Source organism: Pavona decussata, unplaced genomic scaffold, assembly GCF_977016875.1.
Source record: "Pavona decussata unplaced genomic scaffold, jaPavDecu1.1 SCAFFOLD_110, whole genome shotgun sequence".
NCBI classification, from domain to species: Eukaryota; Metazoa; Cnidaria; class Anthozoa; order Scleractinia; family Agariciidae; genus Pavona; species Pavona decussata.
Genome location: NW_028145524.1, coordinates 1185971 through 1206087, shown reverse-complemented (window position 1 = coordinate 1206087; position 20117 = coordinate 1185971). Strand labels below are relative to the sequence as shown.

The window sequence follows — 20117 nt, the reverse complement described above, 5'->3', positions numbered from 1 at the left end:
GTATTGAAGTTCCACAGTTTTGGATCAAAAGCTATTGAGCGTTGGAGATCAATCACTGAAAAAGTTTCACCGCGAAAGGTTCGCTAATAGACATTTAACGGTTTTGAGGCAAAACTGTAAAATGCCATCGAACGTTGGAGAACAATCTAGGAAGTTATCTCTGGGTGTACTTTTACCTGCCTTGAGGGAAATTGTTAAAAAAAAAAATCAAACAAATATATTAATGCTTATAATGCACAACAATGATTGTTATAATAAGCATACCAGTGCCTTTACAATTTGATCCAGTCTTGCCTTCGGGACAAATGCATACAAATTTTCCAAACTGCCGACATTCCTTTCCATTTATACATTTTTCCTCACAGAGGCCTCCTGTAAATGAGAAAGCCTTCAAGTTTAGATCATTGAACAAATAACCCCTTGTTAACCTTACTTGTCTTTTTCTTATTTTGCTGCTGCCCTTCCTTCTTCTCTAGAAGCCCCCCTCCTTTTATTTCTGTCACAACCTTCCTTTTTTGTAAGTGACTGTTTAACAGTGTATGAAAGGTTTGTATCAGGGCTTACCTAGCCTGCGAACGCAGACGTATTTCCGGCTGTCGCTTCACTCCGCCGAAAAATAACGTCTGCGAAGTGAAGCGACAGCCGGAGATACGTCTGCGTTCGCAGGCTAGGGCTTACCACACTCAAATGTAAAAATAAGTAAAGTCCGTTGGAGATAAGGTTTTTCCTCAAAGCCGATATTTCTTTTGCGAATCTGTGAGTTTACTAAATAACTTTAACAAAAACAATGACAAAGTGTACTTAGATATCGGTCCCAATTAAAGCAAAGGTTAAGAATATAAAAACGAGGATACAAGACAATGCAAAATCACAGGATACTCTGACAAAAACGGAGGCTAACCGCACCTTTATAATGCGCGTGGTAATGCTAAAAGGTCTGATTACAAACCCAATCAAAACAAAGATATATATTGTGATCAAGATGGTAACAAGGGTGAAAACATGAAATCAAAAGTAACGATAATAGGTTATTGGTCTGAAGTGTAAGGGGGTTACTTTCTAAAGAAACTGTGGTATCACGTCGGAGCGAAGTAGAAACGAATGTTTGGATCATCAACACACTTGATAAGGCAATTTGGCCACAGTAAGGAGACACGTCGGAGCGAGGTAGAAATGAATGTTTGAATTATCAACACAGTTGATAAGGCAATTTGGCCAAAGTAAGGAGACACGTCGGAGCGAGGTAGAAATGAATGTTTGAATTATCAACACAGTTGATATGGCAATTTGGCCACAGTAAGGAGACACGGCGGAGCGAGGTAGAAATGAATGTTTGAATTATCAACACAGTTGACAAGGCAATTTGGCCAAAGTAAGGAGACACGTCGGAGCCAGGTAGAAATGAATGTTTGAATTATCAACACAGTTGACAAGGCAATTTGGCCACAGTAAGGAGACACGTCGGAGCGAGGTAGAAATGAATGTTTGAATTATCAACACAGTTGACAAGGCAATTTGGCCACAGTAAAGAGAATTGAGTGCTGGCGTTTGGAGCGTTAATTCTTCGTCAGAGCAAATCATTTGGATTCGCTCTGAGGAAGGGCTAAGGCTTGGTGGAAAGGTCAGCGATCGCATCTCTTAACGGTGGCCAATTTACCTTTAGTTATCCACTCTGACATTAATTACTATTCTGATCTCCTTAACAACCCAGTTCTTTTTTTTTTTTTTTAAAGGGCACTGTCACGGCGATTTTTCTGTATTTTGGTCTATACTGCTCAAATTTTTGACAAAGAACCTGTTTTGTAACATGAAATTGCTCTTACAACACCGGGAAGAAAATATTAAAGTTTTTTCCCTGAGAAGGCTAAACCATAACCAATTTTTAGCGACTTCTCTAAAATATATTAAGAACTTGGCCTGCAATGCAAGTCCAACCTAGTCATCTGCAGCTAAACATTATTAATAGTAGTTTCTTTGTACTAGTAGGGTTATTTTGGACAAAACTAAACCATTTTTTAATGACTCCATTGGAACAAATAAGTGTTTTGGCTATGACCATAGTGGCATAAAAATAGATGACACTATTCCTTTAAGCGGTTTTGGTGTTATTTATTTGTTTTTCAGCGGATATGAGTATATGCACCAACCTGGAAACCAGATGTTCATGGTCTCACTAGCAATTCCGTACGTGTTGTTTGCATCACACCTGTAGTCCCCAAGCTTACTGATATCAATATTAGATATAATCCATGTGTCACTGTTCCATTTGTCGCCAGTGCTGACTTGAGTCCAAACGACAGTGGGTGCTGGCAGCCCAGAAACATTGCAGAACAAAGTAACAGAGTCACCTTTCTTGACTATTTTGTTCTCCAAAGGCGCAATGGATGCAGGAACTACCCAGAAACAGAAAAACATGGCTAAGTTTACATATAAGCTTTCAAGAATGACCCTTTCGTTCCTTGAGTCAACCCTTGGGTCTATGTAGCAATTATAATAACTAGTGATAATCAAAGATTAGGGAATGTGTTCGATGATCTCGATCCCAGGCTATCTCTCCTTTGCATTGTTGGTGATGATGTCATCCCCCCCCCCCCCCCTGCATAATCGGCGGGAGGTGCCAGATTCGCAACCCAAGATCCATTCATTCGTTGACTGTCCCATACAATCTTGACTCTGTACGCAATTAGGAGTGTGTTCTTTCTATGTCGAACGCAGTTACTTCACAACTACGAGTTGGATGTGAGATGACAGATAGCCAAAGAAGCGGAAGGCGCAGAGTTGGCTATAATCATCTCATATCCAACAAGCATGAGTGGAATAATCCTTTTACTGAAAACAACCACAAAATATTGCTAGATCTTGCTGATTTTATTTTGCAACCATGAGCAGAAGCGATTCTGCAGCCAGGCATAATAGGGTGGCCCATGGCCAATAAGCCAATCAAAACTCCAGAATTGCATTATCCAACAATCCAGTTCTTAAAGCCATACCCCAGATAAAGCTAAAATGGAGCGCTGAAGTTGAAAGGTGAAGATTTTTATTGAGGTTTGACTCGCAAGTAGTAATTGGTGCTGAGACTGAAACATTGGAGGTGAAATAAACCATGTTTGATTGGACAATTTTACCATAATTGTTATGATAAAATTTGTAACAGGAATAACCCGCCATTTCAAAATTCCAATTTCCCAATGTTCTGATACTCCACAAAATGTTTATAGTTACATGTAAATCTCTGTTTTCTAGTAACACTTACAGTGTACAGTGACAGAGGTATCTTTGTGAACATGTCCAATGGTATTATTAGCAGCACATCTGTATGCTCCTTCGTTCTCTCTACCAGTGACGACCAAAGGAAAGTTGACAGAACTGTTATCAGAAATTCTTGTCCAGGCGATGGTTGGTGCTGGATTACCATCAGCTGTACAGTTCAGGTTTAGTGTATCCCCTTTGTTTACTGTCTGCGTGCTAGAAATATGTGTAATTTCTGGTCCATCTAAGAAAATAGAAACCACCACAGTGAAAAAACATTAACAATTATGTAGTAGCCCAGTGAACAAGGTTACACATGTTACAAGCAACCTGCAGTCAGTCAGTCAGTCAGTTAGGCATAGTCACTGTGTTAATTAGTCAACCATTCTGATTCAGTCCATCACATGGTCCTTTGCCCATGTTGATAGAAATGTACAAGTTAACTAAGCTGAATTCATTATTCAGAGTGTAAAGTACAGTACGTATACAGTACGTATACAATGTACCTATTGCCACTTCCTACATCAATCCAGAGTTACATCGTGGTAGTTGTGAGCTACTATTTCCCTTCAGGATTAAATGACTGACTGACTAACTGACTGACTGACTGACTGACTGACTGACTGACTGACTGACTGACTGACTGACCAACCGACTGTAAAACTGATTGACTCTAAATGACTGACTGGTGAGGTGAATGAATGACTGACCACCTGACTGCATGACTCAGACTGACCAACTGGTGGGCTGACAGACTGACTGAATGAATGACTGATCAACTGTTGGGCTGATTGACTGATTGACTGACTGACTGACTGACTGACTGACTGACTGACCGAGTGATAACATGACTGAGTTACCAACAGGTGGACTGACTGACTGACTAACTGACTGACTGACTGAACAATTGGTAAAAAAAAAAAAAAAAAACGATTGACTATCATGCAAATTCATTTTGATTTTTGTTTGCTACCTGGTTAACATGTCACCGCATAAAATCTCCATAACTTGGAGGAGAAAGGGTTAATAAGACGCAAGCTGACAGGACAAAACACAAGAGTAGAGAACAACTCAAAATAATAAAACTGCACAAATACCCTACTGCCGCGAACACTTGGTTGACTGGGGCTGTAAAAAGCTATATAATACTTACATCGTACATCAACTGATACAGATTCTGAGTCATTGCCACACAGATTCCTCGCCTCACATCTGTATTCTCCAGCTTCACTCCTGCTGATATTTGTGAATACCAACTCGCTTCTATTGGTAAGCTCACCACCACCGACCTTAATCCACGACACAGATGGTGAAGGCATGCCAGATGCATTACAGGACAGAGTCACACTGCCACCCTCAGTAAGTGTCTTATTTTGTATTGGTTGGATGGATGAAGGCACTGTAAGAATAGACAACAGTGACAATGCATAACTTCTATTGGTAACATGATGTACTGTATTTCTGATACTGATTCTGTCTGTTGCCAAATTCATAAGCAGAAGTGTTAACCTAAACTCACAAGGGAACAAACTTGACCACTTGGTAAACATTTGCCAAAATTAAAGAAAACAACATGTACGCAAATGTTAAATACAACGTACATGTAAACCTGATTGTACAAGTAATAATCTCTTAGTAGAAGTTCTGGTAAACGTTTTGTTTATTTTACGCAAACTTCTTCCTTACCATTAACAGTAACAGAAACGCTTGTGCTAGTTGCTGCTCCAATGGTGTTGTTTACCATACACGTGTAGTTGAACACTCCTCCAGTTGACATTGGCCAATTCCACATTCCCGAACTACTGCTGCCACCACTCACTCGCATATTATTCTCAAGCAACTGATAAGTATCTACCGCAGGGTTACTATCAGCTGAGCAGTTGAAGCTGATGACTGTACCTCTACAGACGGTTCTTTCACTAACTGTTAACTGGACATCACCAGGTTTGTCTACAAACAACCAAAGGAAAACAAACATTAACTATAACAGTGGAGCCCTGGTCACTTTGTGGACATCTGGGCCCAGTTGTTCGAAGCCTGATTAAGCTAATCCTCGGGCTGGATTAACAACAACTTTGGTTCGAGTTTAATTAAACAACAACAAAGATTTTTCAAGAAGATTTTTGTCCCTCAGTTTTGACATTGCCTTTTCTTTACCACTAGCTTAAAACTAGAGTTAAAAAACAATTTCAATGAGCGAGCAGAAAACCTCAGTTAACTTTTAATCGTGGATTAACATTAATTGGCTCTCGAAAAACTGGGCCATGCTTACTATGAACACGTGTGTTTGTCCCGACAAAATGCTCATACATGTATATTTCCTCTTATATTAGCCCGCTTTAAACAGACACCGGCCAATACAGACAAAAGACACTTTTCTGTGACTCAAGTGACATGCTTTCATACAAAGTTAACCCTTACTGTACAGACACTAGTTATCTACACGCTGTATAAATTGGCAATATTCAGTCCATCTCGCTGAACAAAAAACTGAAAATGTCAGTGCAAAGCAAACTCACAAACTACATGTACTTTAATAAACTATTATGTTGTCAGTTGCATTTGAAGCACTCTGAGAATTACATTTAATTTTAGTGCAAAACTACTTGAATGAGCTAGGGTAAGGGTTCTTCAGTTTGAACTTGATTCATTTTACTACAGATGGGACATTAAAGATCATTCTGTTGCTTTTGAATCATATGCTTGAGTCTCTGTATATCAATAATCCCGCTAAATATGGACACTTTTACATGTTCATTTGGCATACATATTCACGGGAATTCACTGCACTGAAAGTTCTCCTCCAAGAAACAACTGTCAATACTTTTATCCTCACTGGTTCATTGCATCCATGTACACTTTTGAACAAAGTGTATTCTGATGTGCCTCCCCTAGTCAATGGCACCATTCATTCCTCATTCTGCCAAAGCCATGCCAAATTGTTTTTTACCAAACAACTGTCAGTACATTTATCCTCACTGTTTCATGACATCCATGTACAAGTACACTTTTCAACGAAGTGTTTTCTCTCGTGCCTCTCCTAGTCAATGGAACCATTCATTCCTCATTCTGCCAAAGCATGCCAAGTTCTTTTAAAGAATATTTAGTTTACTAAGAGAGTTGATAACTGAAGGTACAGATAATTGGCCACCGCAAAGAGATTCGAGTGCTAATGTTTCAAGTGTTCTAAAGCCCTTCATTTCGCTCTCACGAAAGGCTAACAGTCGAAACGTCAGCACTCGTATCCCTCGTTAGTCCTTCTTCAGAGCGAATGCTCTAACAAAGGAGTTAGCCCCTCATCATTTCGATCTCACGAAGATCTCTCGAAACATCCGCTCTCGAATCTCTTTATGGTGGCTAGTTTACCTTTAGTTAGCAACTCTTTTGATAAACCAAAAATTCGTTTCTATTCCCCACCGAAGCAGAACCACAGTTTCTAAGAAACTAACCCCCTTATCCATTTGCTTTTTTAAAAGAAAGTGTCACAAGCATTTTGACCTTCTTTAGTAAAAATGGTGCGAGGATATATGTACCTTTGCTATGTTACACTTGAAAATATTTCTAGAACACTGAAAGCAATAAACCAATTGAATTCTTAAATACCATAACGCGTGATTTGTCTAGCCCATTGTGGGGTCGAAAATGCGTTACAATCTATTCTAACCAGATCTATCTCGTCCATTTAGTTGTTGAACATGTTTACAGTGAGTGCCTTCTTGCCCTTTGTTTATCTTTGTCTTGAAAACGTATGAAGCAAGAATTGATACAAAAGTTCTGGAAAAAAAAAACTACTTTGCTCCCCTCTCCCTTGTAATCCCTAAAGAACACGTTCACCATCACCACAATATCACCGCACCTACTTCACGTAGTATTGGGCCGTCCCCCACAAAGAAAAAAAAATTAAATCTGCAGGAGATGCCGTTCATTTGCTGATTGTCCCATAAAATCTCGACTCCAATCTGTATTAGGAGAGCATTCTTTCTACGTCAAATTGAATTATTTTTGTTTCAGCAGGGTTATTAGCTGATAACCTGTGTCCATTCTAACCAATCAAAATGCTGGAAATTATTTTAATAACTGTAGTCCAGATTTAATGATATATGTCAAGGGCAGATGACATCATCACCAACTTGGCAAAGGAAAGAGGGCCTGGAATCGAGACCATCGAATGCACTGCCTAACCTTTGATTAATACTAGTATGGTAAATAAATACTGTGCATTGTCAAAAAGTCAACTGAAAGAATTTCTCCTGAAAAGAAAACTCAGTGACGTCATGGACGTCAAGAAAACGAAAACACCTCAGAACCCTTGGAACCCAAACTTGCTCTGCAGTAAAATTGTTACATCTACGTGTGCATTTTGCCTACACTCCAGTCACTGAGAACTGATCACCGTGTCCATGTGTATCATCAAAATTTTCAATGATTATTTTGTTATGACCCCAATTACAGACTCTTGTAGGTAAAATAATACAATTAAGCACGAAGGTGCCTTACACTACTGATTCAGAAGCACAGTGTCCCTAACAAGCAACCTCCTGACCACTAACAATAATTATTTCTAAGATGACTTACACTGTACATCAATGAATGCAGACTCTGAGGCACTGAAACACAGATTGATAGCTTCGCAACTGTATTGTCCAGCTTGACTCCTGCTGATATTTGTCAATACCAACTCTGTCCCATTAGTGCGCTGATTACTGCCGACCTTAATCCATGACACAAATGGTGAAGGGTTACCAGACGCATTACAGAACAGAGTCACATTGCCACCCTCAGTAAGTGTCTCATTTTGTATTGGTTGGATGGATGATGGCACTGTAAACATACAATAACATGGAAAGTTAGTGTTCTGGCTGTACATGTAAATTAAAATCATAATTGCCATTCTCATTGTAAATATATATTTAATGTTATCATAACAACTGAAAGAACAAAGGGTAATTTGGTCATCAAAAAGAAATTTGAGAGCTAACATTCCGAGCGTTAGCCACTCAAAGAATAAGCTCGAATTCAAGAGTCAGCACTCAAATCTCAATGCGGTGGCCAAATGACTGTTACAAGTATCAACTCTACAAAGTGCTCTACACTCCAGAACTGCTTTTGGTGTGCTACAGTGCTATTACATACAGTACATCTAGGTTGAGTTTGATAAGGAATTTTAAATCCCTCATTACAAGTACAACAACGCATAAACAGATTGTCAAAACATTTAACAATACTTTATTAACTATTTCATGTATCAATTTTTTCATTTTACCATACTGAAGCCCCAATCAATTTTTCACTGTTTGATAAATTGAAGAATTACAGTGCAACAAACTCAACCGCGGCCACCAATAAAATTTAAAGAAATGTTCTCGTTTTTGATCTTGGTTTACACTGTACAAACTACCAAAGCCAGACTCCTTTGTTGTAGGCATAACCTGTGATTGGCTGATCAATGTTGGGTGGCCCCGGTTGAGATCATTGCACTGTAACACTTCTTTCTTGTTATTACTAAAAACATATCTGTTTACCATTGACAGTAATAGTAACATTTCCGCTAGTTGCTGTGCCAATGGTGTTGTTTACCACACATTTGTAGACAAATTGTCCTCCAGTTGACATTGTTCTGTTCCACACTCCTGAACTGCTGTCGGCATTCACTTGGACATCATTCACAAATAACTGATAAGTATGTACTTGAGGGTTACTATCAGCTGAGCAGTTGAAGACAATGTTGGTACCGCTACAGACTGTTGTTTCACTTGGCAATAACTGCACACTCTCTGGTTGGTCTATTTAAGATAAAAAGCATAAATTTTTGCATAAGTTTAATTAACAGTTTATCATCATTTACATAGAGCATAAATTTCACAATAATTATGTTCAATTGACAGTTTATCATCATTTACATGTACATTTGCAATTGCATAATTGTTAACAAAAATTATTTATCATGATCTGTTTCTGCTAATTCTTTCTGGGTCTTAATCACCAAGTGATGTACAATAATACATACAATGCCATTTATTGAGTTCTCATTTACAATTCTATTTGGCAGTAATTGAGGGAAAAGACTAGTAAGAACTCTGTTAATTAACAATAAGAAATTAAATAAAGTGTTAAATATAATCATGGCACCATTTCAAGACTACCTGTAGATTCTCAGTTATACAAGCGTACCAGAAACATACTACTGATAAATCCTAAGCCTGTACAGGAAAAATTGAAGAACAGCTCACCCACAAACTTGATGATTGACTGTCGGTAAACGGTCAGTCGACAATTGGCCAACAAATGACCAACAATCAGTCACCAATGATCGACAGACTGTCGGTCGTCGACCAAACAGATGAGGTGTACATGAACTGTGCAACACTGTATGACTCCTTATGTTGGTTGTATTTCCTACTCTACAAAAATTACCATCATGTGCACTGTCTACAAAGAGAACTGAAGGTAATGCCCAGTCACTTTTTGTGGTATCTTACACATACAAGTAGTCATTCGTACATGTATTCACATGTACAAACCTCGAGGGTACTGGTGGCATTAAGCTGGACAGGGCGGACCTAGACCAATATACATGTACAGTGTTTTGAAAACACTACTTACATGTAAGACTGGACCAGACTACAAGTACACAGGGTTTAATAGTCTCAGGCCAGTGCAAATCTCTACATAACCAAATTTGAAACCTTTTTCTTTTTTATGGCCTTTGCATTGGCCCAGCCTGCACTGCCCTGGAGTTGAGCAGGGCTGGCCTGGACTTAGACCTGTTTTGCATGGGTAATTCATGGATGACTTACACAGCACATCAACTGTTGCAGACTCTGTTGCATTGGCACACAGATTGCTAGCCTCACATCTGTATTCTCCAGCTTCACTCCTGTTGATATTTGTCAATACCAACTCAGTTCCATCAGTACGCTGACCACTGCTGACCTTAACCCACGACACAGATGGTGAAGGGATACCAGATGCAATACAGGACAGATTCACACTGCCGCCTTCGATTATTGCCTTATCAGCTATTTGCTGGATGGATGAAGACACTGCAAACAAACATCAACATCAAAAGTTGGCAATTTGGCAACACATGCATGTAAATGCAAGTATACAACAAGCATATGTGACCGTCCACGGGAAAACAGGGAAAAAGGTAAAGGCGTGGGCACGGCCAATTGACACGCTAAACAATAGGCAGTGAGTGAAATTACACCCCGGCAGAGATCCCCATGATAAGCATACACCTGTACATGTACCAAGGCACACATATAAAGAATCTCAGAGGAGTACATACTGTAACCTAGTTTAATATATATTTGCCTAAGGTTAAAACCACATGGCATGGATTGAAATCCACAGTGTATACTGCTTCCAAAGCTTGGAAATCTCTCTCAGGTTAGGTCAATGACTAATATCAAATTATTTAGACAAGAAGTGCAAAAACTTTCATCTTCTCTTTGTAATTCCATATGTTCATATTATTTTGTTTCTTTCTCGGCACATTAGCATATATATTTTGCTGGGTAATTAAAGTTTCATTCACATTATTACAGACTGCATGCTTCAGTTCATGCATGATCTCACTCTCCAATAAATAACACATACCAGTACAATCATGTAATAATTCTGACAATGTATTACAAACTGTGGGTCTACAAAAATTAATATATGTACCCTCAGCTGGTTTAATAACAATTCTGATGTTTCTCAAAGAAGACTTCCATGCATGTGTATTGAAAAATACCAAAAACGCATGACAGCTCACAGTAATTACAACCAGGGGAATGTGACGACATGTCAAAGATTTCCCACTGACGATATGTAGAAATAGTAATCACACTATAAAAAAATGGCATCAATAATTTTGCAATAATTATTATTAGTATTATTATTACTACCTTTCCCCATTTAATCTTGGTCAAACAATCAATCGTGGTGCAGTTCCAAAAAAATCCACACCCACCCCATGGTAGGTCATCGGAAATTCCTATCAGGAGGGGGGGGGGGGGGGTCTCAAAAAGTCAAAATTTTAGAAGCAAAGTATGAAGCTAAACTGGAATTTCCTGGAAGGGGGGGGGGGGGGGGAGATGTAAAACAAAAAATCTTCTGGGGGGAGTATGGATATTTTCTGGAACTGCACATGAGAAAAAAGATTAATTTTCAGCTATGAGTTCAAACCATGAGGACAAAGTCATCTTTCCTTTCATAATGGCAATATTTACGCCAACTAAGAGTTAACATTTTCACTATAAGAAAAATATATATTTCACCATTGACAGTAATAGTAACATTTGTGCTAGTTGCCGTTCCGATGGTGTTGTTAACCATGCATCTGTAGTTGAACACTCCTCCAGTTGACATTGGTCTGTTCCACACTCCAGAACTACTGCTGTCATTCACCAAGACCTCATTCTCATACAACTGATAAGTAAATACTGAAGGGTTGCCATCAGCTGAGCAGTTGAAGACAATGTTGGTACCACTACAGACTGTTGTTTCACCTGTTAATAACTGCACTTTCTCTGGTTTGTCTAAGATAAACAGCAATACAAAAATCAGACATTAATTAACAGTTTGTATTCTCCACATGCACAATCATTAAAAGTTTTGGCTCTTTGTTATTAGTGTGTCCAAGAGTTTAATGGCACTGGATAAAGCCAACAAACACAGTGGCTTCAAAACAAAATAATTAACAGTAACCAATCAAACAATGATTTCCACAACAACACAAAAGGCCCACCACAAAATCTAAATTTATTGATGATAATTCTATAGACATATAATTACAGTATATAAACATTAAGTAAAATTTAAGCATACATGTTAATTACTCACACAGCACATCAACTCTTGCAGACTCTGTTGCATTGCCACACAGATTGCTGGCCTCACATCTGTATTCTCCAGCTTCATTCCTGCTGATATTTGTCAATACCAACTCACTTCTATTGGTGATTTCACCACCACCAATCTTAATCCACGACACAGATGGTGAAGGCATGCCAGATGCATTACAGAACAGAGTCACACTGCCACCTTCGATTATTGCCTCATCAGCTATTGGCTGGATGGATGATGGCACTGTAAACAAAAAAACAACATATTAAAACGTTTTGGCATCACAGAGGCACCGAATTACAAACAATGAAAAGAGGTCAAGAGTGCAAGAGACCTGGATCTTACTAGGAGAGGGGAAGGGGTACTCCAATATATAAGTTATATGGGTAAGCTAAGTACCACTGTGAGAAGTATTGATCTTCAAGCAGTTTAGTCTGGTATAGGGCAAAGAAATCAGGGAGTTTTGGTCTAGAATAGAGTATCATTAATGTTTCCCGGAAAATGATCACATTGCTTGAAGAAATTAGTCTAGACAAGGTTTCATGGAAATTGACACTTAAAAAAAGAAGTTTTAGTTGTGGTTGTTGTACAAGATTTTGTTTTAGCTGGACTGTGATAGTTACCAAGTTTCTGGGAGTTTCTGGCCGAGGTTTTTGGTCTTTAGATTAGTCTTGTATACATTGTAGGGTGGCATAATGTAGCTGATCAAGTTTCTTTATTTCCACATACTACAGCTGTAACATTGGTTAAGGGTAAGGGCTCCAGAGTCCCGCGACACAGCCCCACCTAAAAATGCTTTGGTTAAGTCCCCCTCCCCTGGGCTTACACTGTTAGTGCTTTTTTTTTTTTTTTTTGTATTTTCCTTTTTTTTCTTTTTATAGGAAAAATCTCCTTAAATACCATTAACAGTAACAGAAACACTTGTGCTATTTGCTGTTCCAATGATGTTGCTTGCTGCACATTTGTAGTTAAACACTCCTCCTGTGGACATCGTCCTGTACCACATTCCTGAACTGCCATTAGCCACCATGACACCATTCTCAAACAACTGATAAGTAAATACTGAAGGGTTGCCATTAGCTGAGCAGTTGAAGCCAATGTTGGTACCATTACAGACCGTTGTTTCACTTGTTAATAACTGCAAACTCTCTGGTTTGTCTAAGATAAACAACAAGACAAGAATCAGACATTAATTCAACAGTTTGTTACAGTCTACATGAACAATAATTCCAAAACTCATTAATAATTCATAAGCCCATTGACCTATCAAATGGTCGATAAAACATGACGACAGACTGTTCCTACACTTGCAACCAACCGAACCATCTCTGGTTCGTCTATGATAAACAGCAAGACAGGAATAAGCCAGAAATAAACAGTTTATTAACAGGTCTTGATACATACTGTTTGTCAACATTGTATGATAACCTTGAAAGCCCAGTGAAGGAAAACAAAAATTCTTCTATCATGCAGCCTATGCCTGGCTTATTAAGTAGCCATCGCATGTGCGACAAAGCTTCTTCTAGTAAAACCCATTTTTTTGTTTTTGTTTTTGTTTCTTTTTTTTTTTTACCTTTTTCTGTCAATCAACCACCCAGGCTACCAGGTTCAGGCAGTCAAATCATCACTGGATATTACATGTACTTCCGGTACAGTATGATATCAAGTAACAAAAGAGAAGGGAAGAAAAACAAAGCCATTGTCTACCACTCCCTCCACTGAGTATTTACATGTACATCGCAGCATGACGAAAATGACTGTTAGACAAGCCTTTGCAACCATTCTGATAGTCATTAGCATTTTTCTTTTACAAGTACCACACATGTGCGACTGAATTAAGGAAACAATTACTCTTCTGAATAGCAGATGAGACAGCTCATATCATAGAGTATCAGTCTATTCAACTTATTAAAAATTATCAAATCTATAGGGCATTATTAAGCCCTTCTGCAAATTCTAAAAAATAATAATTATAATTTCATCCATGTGCAACTAAGTAAAGAATAAGAGTACACATAACTGAATTCGGATTGGATTGACATAAAAATAATTATCAAAAAGTGTCAAAAATGGTTTGAAAGAAACACATCTACATTTCGGGTACATAACCCTTCTTCAGTGTGGAGAAAACCGTTGAAATACGCTACTGGAAACACGCGCGCATATGAATAGTAGCACGCGCATGCATTGAAAGTTACAATTCAAACATACGTGTAGTTAAAATTGATTTTAAGTCCATCCGGTTGAACAGTCCCAAGTTGGAAAATCAACCTCATTTCACGCTGCTTTTGCCGGAGGTTTGTCCCATTGCATAACTGCATACCCCGCACCCGGATATCTGAAATACTCAACTGTGATCCGTGGAGTTGAAATGTCGGGCCACAGGGAATCCAGGAGTGTTGTTGCAGATGCTACGTAAGTGCTCGCTACAAACAACTCCTAAGGGTCCGCCCCGTTTCACCAATGTAAAGAATGGCAGAGCATCGGTTACAGGATATGCAGTACACAAGATTACTGGACTGGCAGGTGAAATGGCCACGGACAGAAAAAGAGTAGTGAGGGCCTAGTATATCGGTGTCTTGGGACTGTTCAGCCGGATGGACTTAACATCAATTTTAACTATGTTTGAATTGTAACTTTCAATGCATGCCCGCGCTACTATTCATATGCGCGCGTGTTTCCAATAGCGTATTTCAACGGTTTTCTCCACACTGAAGAAGGGTTATATACCCGAAAAGTCTGTGTTTCTTTCAACCCATTTTTGACACACATAACTGACTGCCTAATAAAATAAACATTAAATGTACTGCTGTGCATCCAAATTCTAAATGATCTTTATCTAATTTATAAGCCCCCCTAAATATTAGTCTCCACCCACCTCCCCTTGTAAGTTAGCTGAGGGAGGGGTGCAACAGGCGCAAGTACAAATACAAATGCAAATACAAATACAAATACACTACTCACACTGCACGTCAATTGTTGCAGACTTTAAGTCATTGCCACACAGATTGCTGGCCTCACATCTGTATTCTCCAGCTTCAATCCTGCTGATATTTGTGAACACCAACTCACTGCTGTTGGTGCGCTGACCACCATCGACCTTAATCCACGACACAGATGGTGAAGGCATGCCGGACGCATTACAGAACAGAGTCACATTGCCACCCTCAGTAAGTGTCTCATTTTGTATTGGTTGGATGGATGAACGCACTGTGAACGTACAAAATTATCGCTTTACTAAATCGCAATTGAAGAGTAAGACAGTTGTGCTGAGCAGCTGCCCTGCTACGAATGTGCTCATTTAATTTCTAGATCAATATGTTGGTACACAAACAACAGATAATTGTAACCAGAATGTATTGAAACTTATTAAAAACTGGATCATTGTATAATTACACAATTCCAGCTATTTGATTAGCTTAGCGGCCATGGTATATAAGCCATTATACCATGCCCGAGAAGTAGCAGCCATTAAATTATCTTCTGGTTGTACTTACAAAGCAAAATCAGTGAGATCTAGCAATATTTCTTAACTGTTTTTAATAAAAACAATTATTGCACTTGCACTTGTTGGATACAAGATGATTATAGCCAACTCGGCGCTACGCACCTCATGGGCTATCTGCCATCTCATATCCAATGTGCGCGCTCATGGAACAATTGTTTAATATACGTGCACCACTCTAACTTATTTATACACTGTATCATAGCTAAAAGTTGCAAACTCAACTACAGTTACATGCCGAAGACCAGATTGTTTACACAAAACAACACATAAGAAATCAATAATTAAAAAAAAAATACTAAAAAATAATTATCATGTACAATGTACTTTACAACTTGCTCTGAAGAAACTATAATAAAATTATTTGTTTTAATTCAGTTCCACAAAACAAAATTAATGTTGTTTACCATTGACAGTAATAGCAACACTTGCACTAGTTGCATTGCCAACGGTGTTGTTTACCACACATTTGTAGTTGAACACTCCTCCAGTTGACATTGGTCTGTTCCACACTCCAGAACTACTGCCATTGTTCACCGGGACATCATTCTCGTACAACTGATAGGTAAATACTGAAGGGTTGCCATCAGCTGAGCAGTTGAAGGTAATGGTGGTACCACGACAGACTGTTGTTTCACTAGTTAATAACTGCACCATCTCTGGTTTGTCTATTTATGATAAACAACAACCAGTACGCATTGATCAGTTTATACTGTTAAGGACTTCAATTTTAATGTTTTTGCTCCACAAACGATCAACAATAGATCTAAGAAATTTGTTTAAAAATTTTTATTTTTATTAATATACAGTACAATTGCATATTTAATGTTTTGTATATAATCGTGTACAGGTAGTTTGAAAAAAGTTTATTAGATTGTATTCCCTCCTGATGTATTTTTAAAAATTGATATTTAACATGTTTGGACATTGTGCATGACCCCAAAAGCTATAATATTAGCTTTGAAATTTCATCACCCCAATAGATGTTGTACATGTACAGTAGGTTGTATTTATAATAACTGAAAGGCAATTGGCTATTGAATATTATTTTCTCAGTGATCATGCAAAGTATATGAGTCTAAAAGAACAATGCATTATAACCAGTACAGGGTAAGTTAAAGGTATTTCCACAACATAATATTGAAGAACCATAAGATGGAAAATATAACTTAAAGGTACATGTTATATACACAGTAGTAATTCTATAATAAATTAAAATGAAAGATAAATGACTTACATTGCACATCAACTGCTACAGACACTGAAACGTTGGCACAAGGATTGCTCGCTTCACATCTGTAGTCTCCAGCTTCATTTCTACTAATATTTGGCAATACCAGCTCATTTGTACTGAAGCGCTGACCACTGCTGACCTTGATCCACAACACGGATGGTGAAGGCATGCCGGATGCGTTACAGAACAGAGTCACATTGCCACCTTCAGTTATCACTTCATTTTGTATTGGTTGGATGGATGAAGGTACTGAAGAATGGTCGAAAGTGAAAACAGATTAAAATCATGCTACTTCTGCAATCACCAAAATTATTAATTATATGAAACAAATCAATTTCCTGAGGTTCTGTACAATACACACAGACAGTTATAAACTGTACTACTTCTACTTGTTCCCATCATCAAATGTTTCTTACAGTGCATTCCATGTTATTTTGAGAGACGTTATAGGTAAAAAAAAATGGTCATACTGCAAATAGCAGCTGCCACCAATTAAAAATACAATGTGGAACGTACATGTATGATACATGTGTTAGACATTATATCACAACCTTATAGTCAATTAAAGTTTTTCCTCTAATATACAATTATTTTATAAATTATAGCTGCATTATATTACAACTGTGAATCCCTAGAGCTTCACGTAGACACGAGTTGGAAGGGAAAGTGTGATCCCTATCAAACGGGCATTTTGTATTAACTTTATTTAAAGGCATGCTGTAACTTGCTTGAATGTCTGAAAGGGGACAGAGGATAGGTGCCACAATGTTCAATGTGCTGAGTGTCAAGCCTCCAGTTGTGCTAGCCATTTGCGATTCAACAGAAGCATGTAACCATCCTTGATGGCAACCCAGACCACTAGTTTACTCAAGGCACCAGTCAAGGCTGATTTTTTATAAGGCCTCCAATCCCTAAAAGCTGGGGCAGTGTTGAAGGCAATGCGGAAGGTGAAGAATGATTGTCTAAGCCTCCATCTACACTGTACATTGCACATTGTAAATGTAGATGGACACTCTGGTCACATTACTTAATTGGCTTACAGTGTATAACAAGTAAGCCGATCATAATACTGTATATTTATCATCCAACTCAGAATAAGCAGTACTTAAATCAATAAAATAATAAACTAATGTATGCAATCAATAAAACAAGTGAGAAATTTACCATTGACAGTAACATTTACTGTTTTGCTAGCTGTCCCAATAGTGTTGTTAGCCACACATTTGTACATGAACACTCCTCCAGTCGACATTGTTTTGCTCCAAACTATTGGACCGCTGCCATTAGTCACCAAAACATTATTCTCAAACAACTGGTGGGTATGTACCATAGGGTTACCATTAGCTGAGCAGTTGAGGGCGACGACGTCATTCTGACAAACAGTGGTTTCATTTGCATCAAACTGAACAATCTCTGCTTTGACTAAAGTGAAAGCAGCAGACCAAATATTAGTTATCATTTACCATATGATTTATTTTTTACTTAATATAATTATACTCTTGAAGTACTGTAATTTAATCTGTTGTTTTCTTCTCCTAAACATTGTTGCCAAGTACAATTCTAGTATTAAATATTGAAATTGGTCTATTGATCATAATACAAGTATGCACAACACTCCAAGTACAATTTTTGTTGACCTCATGGCTAACTTCAGGTATAAAAAATTTATGATTCATTACATTTTTTCAGAAGTAATTATTGTTTTGGTGGTGACATAATGCAGTCCCCAATCACAATTTTCCCTGTTCTTTAATTTACAATTAATTACAATAAATACAATAAATTATTCAGTGTTTTCATGTCTCCAAATAGCCAGGCAAACTATTAATAGAAATTACAAACTGAAGTAAATTGATGTCATTTTCTTTTTCTTTTTTTTTTTTTTTTGGAGGGGGGGGGGGGGGGGAGTGTGCTGTATAATAATTTTATAAATAACAAGAAACTAGCTACTTAGGAATTAATTCTGTGAACACCTCACAACTGCATAATGAGTGAGGTCAATTGCCTACTAATAATAAATAAATTTATTTATTAATTTGGCCATGACACCATTTTACTTGTCATTGATTTCTAACTAACCTAAATGGACACACCCTGAAGTACACTGGAAAGAGAATTACACCATAAGAGCCTGAATGGCAAACTGACTCCTATAAAAAAAATTCCCGCAATATATTAAATATTTTGAAATACAGAAGTCACTTACAGTGTACAGTGAGAAATAAACTCTTGCTATCATTTCCACACACATTGCTTGTTTCACATTTGTATTCTCCAGCGTCATTCCTGCTGATGTTGGTAAGTTCACGGATGTTCCCCGGTGAGCGGCTCCGAGTTGAAACAGCGGTCCATGACACGGATGGCACAGGGAGACCACTAACGTCACAGGTTAGTGTCTTATTCTCACCCTCTAATACAGTAAAGTTGGCCAGATCCAGTATAGCTGATTTCACTGATTGAAACAAACAAACAAACAAACAGACAGAGAAACAATTACTCGCCATTCTTCGTTATCATCCTAACCTTAACCTTTTAACAATTTGCCTTGATTTGCGAGAAAACAATACAACATGAACAGTTACAATGCATGTACAATGTAATTGAAGGTCTGAGAGCATAACCGACTTATGTCGAATTTTAGCCCGCCTTTCGATTTCGTTTGGATTTGTCCGAATTTTGGCTCTCCCTGGTTTTCAAAACATTTTGCCGTTTTACAATGGTGGACAAAACTCCTTGAGAAAACCAAACACGAACAGAACAAAAACCACTTGCTTACTTCTCCCTCCCACCCCCTCCCCCTATGCAATTACAACCGAACACAGACAGGCAAAAAACCACTCACCTACTGTTTCTCCCTTCATAATTCTACCACAGTTACTTCTCCCCCCCCCCCCTACCCCTTACGAACAGAACAAAAACCACTTGCTTACTTCTCCCTCCCACCCCCTCCCCCTATGCAATGACAACCGAACACAGACAAGCAAAAACCACTCACATACATGTACTGTTTCTCCCTTCATAATTCTACCACAGTTACTTCTCCCCCCCCCCCCCCACCTCCCCCTTATGCAATGTTGATATGGGAAGTGATGCTTGCCTGGAAACTGTTTGTAACCCAAAAGACAACATTGACTCAGGGGGAGGGGGGAGGGATTTGGTAGTTTGCTAGTCTACAAGTGAACGCGCTTGGAAGGCAAATTTTTTGACAGGTTTTGTCCACGTCAGACTCGTTTTCCAAATTATCGGTAGCCTAACAGTTTCCACTGTCCTCGAGCCGTGTCTAGTCGCACCAGT

At 38.4% G+C, this 20117-nt stretch overlaps 1 protein-coding gene across 8 annotated transcripts in view; it reads right to left on the bottom strand.

Moving 5' to 3' along the window:
• Window positions 1-20117, bottom strand: part of LOC146470857 (hemicentin-2-like) — a 45926-nt gene that overhangs the window by 17705 nt on the left and 8104 nt on the right. For 3 of the 8 annotated variants that reach the window (XM_085121523.1, XM_085121525.1, XM_085121524.1), the window contains exons 5-20: window positions 19030-19275; window positions 17988-18245; window positions 16827-17072; window positions 15997-16257; window positions 15049-15294; window positions 12985-13242; window positions 12082-12327; window positions 11517-11777; window positions 10047-10292; window positions 8772-9032; window positions 7825-8070; window positions 4936-5199; window positions 4403-4648; window positions 3254-3493; window positions 2148-2393; window positions 265-372 (exon numbers count right to left, since the gene is read on the bottom strand). In XM_085121523.1, the coding sequence (XP_084977649.1) occupies window positions 265-372; window positions 2148-2393; window positions 3254-3493; window positions 4403-4648; window positions 4936-5199; window positions 7825-8070; window positions 8772-9032; window positions 10047-10292; window positions 11517-11777; window positions 12082-12327; window positions 12985-13242; window positions 15049-15294; window positions 15997-16257; window positions 16827-17072; window positions 17988-18245; window positions 19030-19275 (3879 nt within the window). The remainder of the gene's footprint in view (window positions 1-264; window positions 373-2147; window positions 2394-3253; window positions 3494-4402; window positions 4649-4935; window positions 5200-7824; window positions 8071-8771; window positions 9033-10046; window positions 10293-11516; window positions 11778-12081; window positions 12328-12984; window positions 13243-15048; window positions 15295-15996; window positions 16258-16826; window positions 17073-17987; window positions 18246-19029; window positions 19276-20117) is intronic. The other 5 variants (XM_085121530.1, XM_085121528.1, XM_085121527.1 and 2 more) reach the window with 5 other exon arrangements.